Here is a 12966-nt window from a genome sequence, read left to right as displayed (position 1 = left end):
GCAGCTTTGTCTTCACCCCCCTCCTTCTCCTCTGAGAGCTGCCCAAGCTTCAGTGTCAGACAGCAGAGCTGCTGCTGAGTGATAGATGCTTCTCAGGAAAAATGGAAGGAAAAAAAAAACAACAAAAAAAAAAAGGATATCACTGGGGCTTTTTAGATTGTTTAAAGAAGTCCCGGCTGGAGAGTTACGTGAGTTATGAATGTTAGTGATGTTAGAGATGTGTCCTGTCAAAGCCCTAAACAAAATGTTTGAAATGCAATTTCAAAGGCTTGGAAGCTGCCTCGAGGCACCACAGAGTAATACCTTTCCAGAACAACGTGAGCATCAAATGGCACCGTGCTGCAGCACAAAGCAGTCGGAGGCTAATAGGCATGTAAGTCCTATTGTTGACGCACAAGGCTGAGAGACGTGTGAAATCATAAAATAACAGCTGGAAAAGAAGTCTAAACAAAGAATGTCAGAAAAAAAATTTGCATTTATTGATTTATTTATAACACTATTAATTTATTTATTTAAATGCTGCTTCTTCCGGGGACAATGCAAACATGTATGAAGGAAATTTCATAAAATTCTGGGGATCTAAAGGAGCCTGAGCATTGAATCAAATTTAGTTTGTTCAGATAAATTACGTGTTTTTACCTAAATGCCAAAGAAATTGAGATACTGTATAAAATGTAAATTAAAACTGACACTGGTGTCCACATCAAATGTTGGAGATCAGTTACAATTTGATGAAAAATTCTTGCTCATTTTCAATTTGATGACAGAAATACATCTTTAAAAAATTGGGATGGGACTATGAAATGCTTAAAAAGTGGTACTATGAAGAAACAGCTGATAGAACATGTGCTTTTTTTAAGAGCACCTTAAAGAAGCAGAGTCTCTGAAAACTAAAGATGAGCAGAGGTTCAGCAACCAAAATATTGCATATAAAATATTGGAACAAGTTTAGAATAATGTTCGTCAACGTAAATATTTCAAAAACTGATTATTTAATCATCTACAATATGTAAAACCGAGAGATATTGCAATCTTAAAAAATCGCTGTGTGGCGGGAAAACACATTTTCCTCAATGTTAGATGCTCATGATTCTTCTTCTTCTTCCTTATTTGGATCCCCATTAACTTGCAGCAATCAGCTGCAGCTATTCGTCCTGGGTTCCAATTATTAGATACAATCAAAATATATGGACATGTACATGCAAATACGTAGACCTATACACAGAAATACATCACATCCCCACATACAAAGTCCTTCAAAATATTCTTTAAAATATATAATCCTTGCACATATATACATGAACACAAATATACACATATTCATACAAATAACACATAAAAAACTAAATATATATCAAATCATATATACCAAATAAATATATACACATATATTCACAATTATACACATATCCTCACACAGATATACACATTTATAAATTAAAAACTACATTCCATACTTTAATAAATGCTGCCATAGTATTTTTTTCTACTCAGTAATGTCATTTACTGTTGATATGCTATCTGGTAAGTGATTCCTCTCATACATCCCTCTATAAAAACTGTCTTTTAGCTTTAGGTAATATAAAATAATTTTCATGTCTATTAGTGTACCTATAGTATAGTTTTTATATTATACTGAAATGAAGGTTTTTATATAGTATCACTGGTCTTTTTGTTACCAAGATACTGTTGATAAAAGTAGTGAGCATAATAACCTGTCTTTAACCAGTTACCAATTTAAATTGTTATTCATTGTAATAACACACAGAAATGTTGTTTTTCTTCTCAGAGCTGTGATCACACCTCCCATTATAGCTATAATTCTATCAATGTGTTCAAGTTAATTCATCATCTATCATAATACCAAGAAGTTTGGTTCCTGTACCTGATTGATGGATATGTTATTAATTATCACGTTTAATTTTGGATTTAGGCACATTGAATGATTTGAGCAAATCATACAACTGATGATGATGATGATGACGATGATAATAAGTGATTGCCAGGCAGTCTCATAGCACTGTTTTAAAAACAGACAATATTCTGGCAAGGGCTCAGAAGCACTTCCAGAAAAAAATTGCCTGTAAACACAGTTTACTATCCCATCTACAAATGCTAGTTAAAAGGTCCTGTGTGGAAAGAAGTCGTCATATAAGAACAAACCAGCCAAACCAAACCATGCCACTGTTTCTGTCTTCCAAAGCTCATTTGAAGTGGGTATGGAGGTAAAGTGGAAACTGTTCTGTTAAATTAAATGAAATTAAATTTAAAATGTTTTAATTTTCTATACCTGCATCCTGTTTACATTTTATAGAGGGACTGAATATTGTAACACAAAAGTAGAAATGAAAATTCGTCCTAAGAAACAATAATAATAAAAAATTCAACAAAGTCTTTTCAGATACAGAAAGTAATGTTACTATTGTCAAACTACTTCTGAAGGTAAATAAGCAGATTTTTTTTAAGTTCTAATTTATGCAACACTGATGTCCAAACCCGTCTTCAGCTTAACAGACATGTGTTTAGTTCCACCACATAATCCCTTATAAAAACAGTCCAAGACAAGATAAAAAGTCAGTGATTAAGCTTTAATGACAACCTGTTTTGCTGTAAGACTGGGCTGACAAGAGTAATGATGGAGGACAAGTTAAGCACAGGTTATTTAGAAAGATGTCCTGAAGCATTATAGAAAATGGAGTATTTCAAATCCTAAGTCCTGTTTGAGAACGACTTACTAAAACATGCCCACTAAAACACTGATCTCACACTGTGACAAACTTTAAATTAGTCTAAAGCCATTAGAGACGTTTAGGTTTTACATTGATAAAGATATTTAATAAAAGTGAAGTTATTCACATGATTTGAAAACTGGGGCAATTTGCAAGTCATGCTTTGAAGGTAAAAGACTAATGTCACCCTGTTTCTGAATGAGAGGTTTACACATACATGTTGCATCTAGTTTAAATAGATTATTATTGACTCAGTGCAGACCAACTATCTCTTCTTAGAAACAACTTTAGTACTTTAGTTAATTTGACATCTTTATGTCTGAAAAAACTGGCAGGTTAAAAAATAAATAAAAGTCAAGAGAATTTTTTTTTTTTCAGAATTAATAAGAGGTCTCTTAATTTAACATGCAACTGGCTTCTTCCTACAAAGTCTCAGGTGTAATACATGCAAATGCTGCCAATATAATTCACACACAGAAGAGCTAAGTGTCATCTCACCTCACCTTGACACTCAACTTCACAATCTAAGGAGCAAGCAATTATTCACCCCATGCTGAATCCTTCAATTTTCCACAGTGTAGGCAGAGAGCCTTTTAGTGCTGGGGACGACTGCATCCTTCCTGCTGTGACGGGTGTGCAGGGAGGTCAGATAGCAAAAGGTCGAGCTGTACACGTGTGAAGGAGGAGGCACTGACACAGCGGTAGGGTAATGATGTTCATCTCATCGTTATTTATACAGAAAACGATTCTATAGCTCTCCCACCCACTGGGATGTCCTTGCCTCATCCACTCCCACCTGATAGCATTCATTCAAGCACATATAAATGTGCACAGTCAATCATAGGAACACCCAAAGACCATCACACATGCTCATAGATAGTTTATGCATTTATTTAGTCTCTGAAATGGCTCCCCCATGACTCCAAGTCATTTCATAGTCTCCCATTGTGCAGACGCTGTCACCGTTCTCTGACACCTCTCTGAACTTTGTGTGTGCCTGCAGCTTTGGCGTGATACTCAAAACTAAAATTAAAACTCAATAAGCAAATACAAAGATTTTGTTTTGGTTGATGGGGAACAATGAGATTATTCATATAGGGCTTTGTAGTGCGAAGGATATTACAATCCACTCTAACGATTATAAAGAGCCAGTGAAGGGAGGCTAAAAGTGGATAACTTGGCTGTACCAGTCAGCATACTGGCTGCAGAAAGCTACTTTTGATCATCCTGAACTTCCCTCCTCAAAACACTTTCTTATCTGATATGAAAGTATCATGAAGTTTAAAGTTGAAGTTCATAGTAAACAGCCAAACCGTGTAAACAAACTCAGTCAACACATGAAAATAACAGTCTGAGGTCTATAGTTATTTGACAAACTAAAAATCTGAACTTTCAATAATCACCTCAAGGTTTCCCCTTTGTGTTTGCTGTCATAACCCAAGACTTTATACATTATTAAAGAAAAAGAAAGAATCATTTATTCATCTTCTACTTACATGTTTTTAAGCAAGTTTTAACTGTATTAGATCAACAAAAAAGGAAACAATGAAAATCTGAAGTAAACTATTCTGGGACCAGATAACTGTTTACAGTATCTAGATATTAGTGACTAGTGGGATTTTTTAAATTCCAGTCTTTAAAAGCTTCTTCAATATCTGCTCACAACAGAAACTGAACAAATAAATTATCTGCCCCAATGACATATAAGAGTAAATGTTAATTTTAGTTTTATTTCCCAGCGACAAAATCGATCTCTAACAAAAACGAGGCACTAACCTTAGAGGAGAAACAAGTACTTTAGTGGATGAGGCAACAAAATCAGATTTCTTGGCATCAGATTTTGTTTATTCAAGACTGCCGCTAACATAATGCCAACACTTTGCAAATTTTTTTCATTGTAAAGTCAGGAACTTACCTTTAGGGTCATCTTGGCAAGAAGCTCCTGCAGGTCCATGATGCCCTGAACTAGGCTCAGGAAATCGCTGCAGGTCGGACAGGCTCAACGGACAAACAGGATGCATCAAAATGAAGGAGAGACAAGGAAGAGCAGCAGAGAAGCATTTAGACAGAAATAAACCATAAGCTTAGCTCAGTTTATTTGGATATAACATATAGTGACCAAGAGTAAACAGAAGCTTTACATGTCAGTTGACTCTTTGTTTTAGGCTTGAAGTAGGTGTTAGTATCAATAATAAAGCACCAGGGTGTGATTGCCTTATTGATCAGTGGCAAAGAGAGTAGCACAGCAGCGACACTGTGTCTTAATTTGTTTGACAGTAAACACATGAAGAAACAAGGCAAAGAGAGAAGAAAAAAGAACAGCAAAATGAAGAAAGGAGAAAAACTGGATTTGTCTATGAAAAATTATCCTTTCATTTCTCTTTCCACTTTGCTACAGACAGAACTTATATCTTGATACTTACTGCGGTTTAAATTAGGACACTGTGTGATGTAGCCGTTGGGAGCGAAGATCAGTTTCACATCCTGGATGATGCCCTGGTAACACACACATAGACTCGTTAATATGCATTTGCAAAACAAAAGAATATAAAGGGTTTTGAGCTGGGTGGAAAACTGACAATACTGTTTATCACTATACATCTAAGACCTGGCAATTTGCTTAGTGATGTCCCCCATGTATCTGCATTTCTTTTACCAAAAACACAAAAAGACAAGCCAGCCTTACATGTAGCAAAATGTTGGATGAAGTGTGGCTAAAAGTGTGTTGTTAGAACAACTCTGCTATGCATGCTGGTAAGTACCACGAAACACACTATGTCTGAAAGGTGATTTTATCAGACAACACTGCATTCTGTGAATTCTTGGTAGGAGCTAATTTACCATGTAGCTAGAGTTTAAACAGAGAAGGTGACCACATACATGAGGTATTAACACAGAACATTTAGATCTGCTCAAATGATTTGTTTTGGTTTTGTTTGGATTGTAAAGGACTCCACAATTGAAATGCTGACCTTTGATTTCCAACATGTTAACAAAAACAATTTTAGAAGGTGTAATGCTTATTTTCACTGTCATGTGTCTCTTGACAAAAAGCACACTTGGGGTAAAATAATGTTTATTAAAGGAAGTCCATATACAATAAGAATAAATTAACAATAAAGACTAATGATGCATTCATACCCAAAGCAAACTGGGATTTGCATGCAGTGGTTATATTTAAACTAAACTGACAGATGTACTTTAACATATGTTCACATCAGGTGATGCAAAATTTAGAAGTATGGTTCTGAGTGGTAACAGAGGTGAGCTTGGGTCTGGAGGACCTGGGCTCAAGTACCTGGTCTAGCACTAAACCACTGTGGGCTACTGAACAAGGCCCTTAACACCCCTAACTGCTTCCTGGGTGCTGAAATATGACAGCCCACTGCTTTCTTGAAAATCTACTAGAGGTAGGTGAAATACAGAGCCTAATTTCATAATGTGTAATGTGAATACACAAACTACATTTATATACTGTAGTCTCAATGGTGGTAACCATCAAACCAGAGACAAAACATTTTGGACAAAGTGTGCCAATCCACGTTCAGACGCTGCATTTATTTAATTTACAGCAGGACTATTCAACTCAGCCCTATGAGGGCCGCAGTCCTTCAAGTTTTCAGTGTTTCTGTACATCAACACACCCGAGTCAAATCAAGTCATTGTGAAGGGCTCCATAGGCTGTTGTATCCATGTAATTTGATTCAGGTGTGTGGAGCAGGAAAACATTGAAAACCTACAAAACTGAAGCCCTTGTGGGACCAAACTGAATAGTCCTGATCTACAGGAATTACTCTGGCCCAGGGATGGCCAACTCCGGTCCTCAATGGCCATTGTCCTGCAAGTTTCAAATGTTTTTGCTCCAACACACTTGATTCAAATGGAATGGATCCAACACCCCGTTGCCAATTTCTGCACAATGACCCATTCATTTGAATCAGATGTGCTGCTGAAGCAGAGAAACATATCCAACCTGCAGGACAGTGGCTCTTGAGAACAGGAGTTGCCCATCTCTGCTCTGACCTGTTATCTGCATATGTCCAGCCATTTTCTACACTGCTTATTGCACTTCAGGGTTGCAGGGAAGCTGGAGCTTATGCCAGCAATTAGCAGGTGAGACGCAGGGTATACCCTGGACAGGCCACCAGTCTATTGCAGAGAGAAAAACAACCATTCACACTCACTCCTAGTGACCAATTAACCTAATATGCATGTCTTTGGACTGTGGGAAGATGTAAGAATACATCTGATGCAGAAATGTGTGGTGAAAACAGGTTCTTTCCTTGTGACACGTGTTGCTGACAGTAGAATGGTGCATCATTATCATCAAAGAAGAAAGGACCAACTGAAAATGCTTCTCTGGTCGTGTTGCTTTTCCCCTATAAAACATTTTCAGTTTGGGAGTGATAAGCTGCTGCTCAGTGGAACCTCCATTGCTAATTGTTTTGAGGACCCATTTTATTACAAAGCTGTTAAATCTCCATCATGTCCTTTACTAATACTGACTGAACAAACCATAGCAACAAGCTGATTAAGGCCTGACATTTAAATAAACATTATTTATGATCTCAAATCTCTTAACGTGCCAAATTATTTTTCTTAAAATCAAACTGAAGTAATGCATTCATGTTTGTTAAAACACTGAAAATGTTTAAACTTTTCACCTTTTGAATATCTGTTTATCTTCTCCTTTTGTCAGACATAATTACCACATCAACAGTGTTCAATTCATCCAAATGCTTGTATTTCAGAAATAGAAAAAAAAAAAAAAAGAGCAAATGTTATCTATTCAAATGTAACAATTCCCAACCTAAACAAAAATGGCTTCTTACAGGGCAGAAATTAAAATTCTGTTACATCCTTTAACAGACTGTCAATCACTCTGAGTGACAAGCTATCATCAGAGGTGTATGGCTCATAAATAGAGGCTCCATGGTGAACACAGGGAACGGTCTCAGAAAAAAGAAGCACCTTTTCTAATGGAAAATGGAGCCTGTAAAACACTGGGGGTCCACATGCATGCACACCCAAGAGAAAAAAAAATCACCACTCCTTCCAAGTAGTTACTGATGAATAACATGCTGCAGGGACATTAAAATTTGCCACCTCAGGTACAATCTGCATCATCGTCTTACTTTGTGTGCATGTGAAATCCATTAGCAGTGCATGTGGCTGGCCTGAATGCAAGAGACACCTGAAACACAGAGAAACTGCCTTGAAGCGAGCAGCCTTGCAGCACAGATTGAGAACAAAAGCAGCCTCTCTCTCACACACACATGGGCAGTGTGAGGGTGGATAGCAAGGATGAGACTGCCAGTGTCACTCAGAATGGAAATGAGAGTGTAGATCACAGATGTCTGTCCCAGTGGTGTAATATAGGAGCTCTGACCGCACATCTCTGTGAGTGATCAGAAGGTTATTTGAACTGAATTCATACAATCTCTCCTCTCACTGACTACCTCTCCCAACACATACACACACAACACATACCTCCCACTACTCTGTCAGACCATCTTAGAATGGCACTATTCGGAAAAAAAAAATGTCCATAATCCCATAATAAGGCATGTTACATTACACAGCTATACACTTGCAGATCTACAGTACAGTGAGCACAAAAAGAGTGACACTTTCCACCGTGTTTGTTTGCAGCCAAACAAAAGATTTTAAATAAATGAAACAACTCCAACTTTAGGTTGCTTCACTATCTATTCTTTTGAAACTGAATCATAAAATTATATTTAGCACAGTCGTTACAGCTACATGCACAGTTGAGTCCATTTAACTTTACCACTATCTGTGTCCTAGTACACACACACACACACGCACACACACAAGGGTAATTAAGTTTTTATCCCAAGTATAAGCGACACTGACTGTGGACCGTGTGTGAAGAATTTAAGACATTCTACAGCTTCAACTTCTCTCTCTGGGAGATCACTGTAGACACATTTACAGCTGACTTCTCTGACCATCTTTTAGACATTATCTTTAAGTTACTTGACTTGTTATTATGTCAGATGAAGCTCGTTTTACACTCAGGATTTCATCCAGCAAACAGTCTGAAAATGCTTTACTCAATCTCAAATAGACATTGGGCTGTTTTTCAGTCAATTTCTCATGTGTTTCGATGTCTGACAAAAGAAGCAACAAAGATGTGAACGGGAGCAGCTTTTTTGGGAAATATCGATATATATGCTATATCGATATATACTCAGATTTTACTGTTTTTACATAAACAGACATTATGTATACACAAAATATTTAGCAAACATTAAACATTTGAAGTTTGCGATGCAGGCCTAGGTCCATTTGAGTCTGATTATCTATATGCAGGAGCAATTCATACTGTGTTATCTGTGTTTTTCTGGTTTCTGGAGAGATTTTATTTGTAAAATTCAGATCAAAATAACATTTTTTATTATAATTTCAAAAACTGCTTTTGATCAGAGAAGCATAATTTGGTTTTTCCTGGTTTACTGCTGCTAAACAGGATTAATGATTGACCCCACTGAGGATGGTCGCCAACAGTGGGTCTTACTGACTTATTGGTATTCATTTTATTTTTTTGCTTTCTTTTTAGTTTAGTAAACAGCACCAGGAGGATGTAAAAAAAAAAAAAACACATTAATATGTGTAATGTGTTTATCAGTCCCCCCCTATGTGGCGGTTAAGTGGTATATTGGCTTTAACATACCGGGGCCGACATAGAAATGCCGACAGAAAGTCAATTAGCTGATTTGTCACAGTGAAAGTACGACAAATTTAGTGTTTACCTCCACAAAATGAAGCTTCAAGAATTAGTGTTCATTTCACATACTTCTCTTAAAGACCAAGCAGCAAAAAAAGTAATTAACTTACCCTTCTGTCCCCCCGCAGACAGCAGCCAATTCCCCAACTATTACCACATTAAACAACACACTTTAAAAATAACAAGCAAAGCCATTCGCTGTTTAACATGTAGCAATGCAGAGTAATACAACCGATGGCAGCAAAGTGCTGGCTCCAACAGACCATCGTTAAAAATATATGTTAATTTCTCACAAACATTTCCCCATAGGTTAATATAGTTTCTTTAACTAGATTCATTCCCACTGATTAATGTGCTAGTGGTCCTTCTGTAGAACAAATTGTTTAATAAACATAAAACCTCAAAGGAGACATTTTGTCTACTTTTAAGAATGTAGCTGGTGGTGTGCTGTTGTATTGTCCAGTGAGATGTTTGTGTTTATTATTCTGCTTATGACGGGATCACATTATTCACGTACAAAATCTAAATCAGTTAAAAAAATAAAAAAAAGCTTGATAGTTCAGCAATACAATTAAAGTCTTTATTGGCTTTCACAGTGGGTGCAGAATAAAACTTAATGCAAAGGGTAACAACTGCATTGTTAAAGAAATGCTGTGTGCCTCTGAGATTTTGTCTGTATTGATTTAAGATGGGGAAATGTAATGAATGTATCTGATGTAGGTTGTTTTTGTGCCCCAAATGTTCACAAGCGGACTTACAGTCACTCCAGTTAACATCGTCCTCACAGAATGCTTCTAAAATAAGAATAAGTCCCAGTCATAAACCTGACAGAAAAAGTAAGACAAAATTGTGTTTGGTTGATTATTTCTCCCCTTTAATACTGCCAAGGTTGCTGTATTAACCTGTGAGTAGTGTCTGAAAAAAATTGCCAAAATCCTCTGCAATATTCTCCTGTTTTGTTTTGAGATTCAAATACTGCCAGTAGCAAGTCAGTGACAGATGTATGACTGGCACATATTGGAAAGACTGATATACTGGAATGAGAATCTGGAGCCAGTGGTGATCCCATATCTCCAGAATATTGGACCTAACTTAATTCAGTTCAATTCAGCTTTATTTATCCTGCTACTTCACAACAATGTCATCTCAGCGCACTTTACAGACAAATCAATTGAACACAAATCAGTTTGGACATGTGCTATGTGCTGGAGTGACCAACACGACCACACAGATTGACCTTTAACACCTCCTGGTAGAGGAACGGGAAGCCATTTCAAAGCGAAATGACTATCATGAGGTGCTAGGCTGCTGTGGCAACGCAGAGATCTTCCACACGACACTGAGGTCCCCGACTGTGTAAAATTAATTAGGCGTAAAAATGACCAATATCTGTTTGTTTGTTTTTTTTGTTTTTTTTTTGACTGTGGGAGAGTGCTTGAAAAAATACCAGCAGGAGGTTATTGCAGGGGATTTCAGCACATTTTTCTGGGGTGCTACAACATGTTTAGTTGTGTTGGTCCTGCAGCTCATTCTAGAGAAGCACAATCCTTCCAAATTATACCTTATTGTTAACTGATCACACTTCCCAATGACTGATATTGGTGAAAAGGAAAAATAAATCGACCAAATATAAATTTCTTTACTTTTTGTGGCAAGTTTGTTGTTCATATTTACAATAACAGCCCAGTCACGTTAGGTCAGAGCTTTGAGCAACATGAACAGAAGTTTACAACCTGGGTAAGGTTTTATCTTTTCTTTTTATCTTTTCCTTTAGTTTGTTCATGCACAATGTGATCTTTCTGTGGTCCAGCAGTGTCTGAAGACTTAAGCTCAACCTGCAGTTCACTTAACAGGATTAAAACAACATTGACAACACCAGTTAACACTGTGAAAGGGAAGGGCAAGAGACAGATGCACATAGAGAGAAAAAAAAGATATTCATGATCTAATTTGACAAAGGTCATTGAAGGCTATTGTAACTGATTATTAAAGATTGTAATAGAAAACAAATTAACCTCAGCTTCATTTCCCTTGTAACTGGAAATTGCTAAAACTTCTCGTACTTTTAACGGCTCAGATTGTTGTTTTAAGTTTCCAATATGGAAATTATCTTTGCTGAAGTCTACCTCAAGAAATTTTTTTCTAAAGTCTAGTGGGATGTTACAAGAAGAGAAGAAGGATGAATGCAAATGAGGAGCCGCCTGGTTTAAAGAAGAGTAACATAAAATAGAACACTGTCCTTGTGAGAACTTTTCTTATTTAAGCAGTGAAATATCAAGTCATACTTTTGCAAGTATTCACAGATGACACCCTGAAGTTGTGAACAGCAACCATGGTACAGAAGCAACACTCCTGGCATTAACTATGTTTTGCAGACTCATGTTAGCAGAAAATGTTTTACCCTGATGGCCAGTGCTTGTTAAATAGAAAAAAAGGTCGTCCATTAAAGCACTTTTCCAAAAGAAAAACAAGAGTTTTCTACAAGTAGAGAAACCTGCAGTCAAGGTAATTTAGTCCTGTGGCCTTTGCTACTGTCCCCTGCTCTTCTTCACACCCCCTCTTCACTTCATTAGGGGCTCTTCAAATACTCCTGCTACATAATTAAAATATGCTAATAATTTAGCATTAGAAAGAAGAAATGAACTGATGTTAACAGTCCCTGTATACCTAAGGTTTGAGAATTTAACTAAATGTGTGTTTGGATTGGGCATGAATTTGGTTTAAACCATCTCATTACAGAAGACAGCACAGGACAGGGAAACTGATGCCCCAAACGGAAAAACACACGATTTCTGTTGTTGCCAAATGCAACTTTATCCCCCAGAGCATCATCTATTTAAACTGCTTCCTTCATGCAGACGTTACCGGTCTCTTAAAGCAAGGACAAGCAGACTTTTTATCCCCAAGCTATCAACACACTAAATGCCTATCTTAAATCAAAGCTTTTAATTTAGCATGTCTAACATAAATTTACAATACATCTTCCATTGTTGGCCTGTTATCAATGTTTACCTTTAGAATTTATATTGTATATTTTATATATTTCACTTGTTTCATTTCAGTTCTGTTTAACATTTAGCCTCAAATATTATATTTAAATACAATTACAATAAAGGTATCAATCCATCTAGGTGCCAGTTTCAAATGCAAGTACTTAAAATCTGGATTATGTGCCAGATAGCTTTACTGGTTGAGTGGGCACCCAGCATGTAGAGGCTGATGTTCCACGAGGCTACTTTCAAATAAATGTCACTATTGCCCAAAAAAATCCTGATGAAAAAGAATTAAATCCTATTTAGAAAGCACTTTTCATACGTAAAAACTGGACTAAGTATACCATAATAAAAATCTACATTATACAATAAAATGGATGTGCATGACTTCTTCATGTTACTTTGCAAACAAATGCATGTGCTCAATGTTTAAACACAGAAGATACTTTCAGAAGTAAAAAGAATAAGAACACAGTAAAGTTTGTAATGAAGA

The 12966-nt window shown here is 36.7% G+C and overlaps 1 protein-coding gene across 3 annotated transcripts in view; it reads right to left on the bottom strand.

Annotated features, from left to right (window-relative positions):
• LOC121641784 (protein kinase C-binding protein NELL1-like) overlaps positions 1 to 12966 on the bottom strand; it is a 316585-nt gene that overhangs the window by 206116 nt on the left and 97503 nt on the right. For all 3 annotated transcript variants that reach the window (XM_041988075.1, XM_041988084.1, XM_041988092.1), the window contains exons 6-7: positions 5153 to 5225; positions 4645 to 4727 (exon numbers count right to left, since the gene is read on the bottom strand). In XM_041988075.1, coding sequence (XP_041844009.1) covers positions 4645 to 4727; positions 5153 to 5225 — 156 coding nt within the window. The remainder of the gene's footprint in view (positions 1 to 4644; positions 4728 to 5152; positions 5226 to 12966) is intronic.

The sequence above is a fragment of the Melanotaenia boesemani genome, chromosome 1 (assembly GCF_017639745.1).
Source record: "Melanotaenia boesemani isolate fMelBoe1 chromosome 1, fMelBoe1.pri, whole genome shotgun sequence".
Lineage (NCBI taxonomy): Eukaryota > Metazoa > Chordata > Actinopteri > Atheriniformes > Melanotaeniidae > Melanotaenia > Melanotaenia boesemani.
This window is presented reverse-complemented; position numbering and strand designations above follow the sequence as displayed.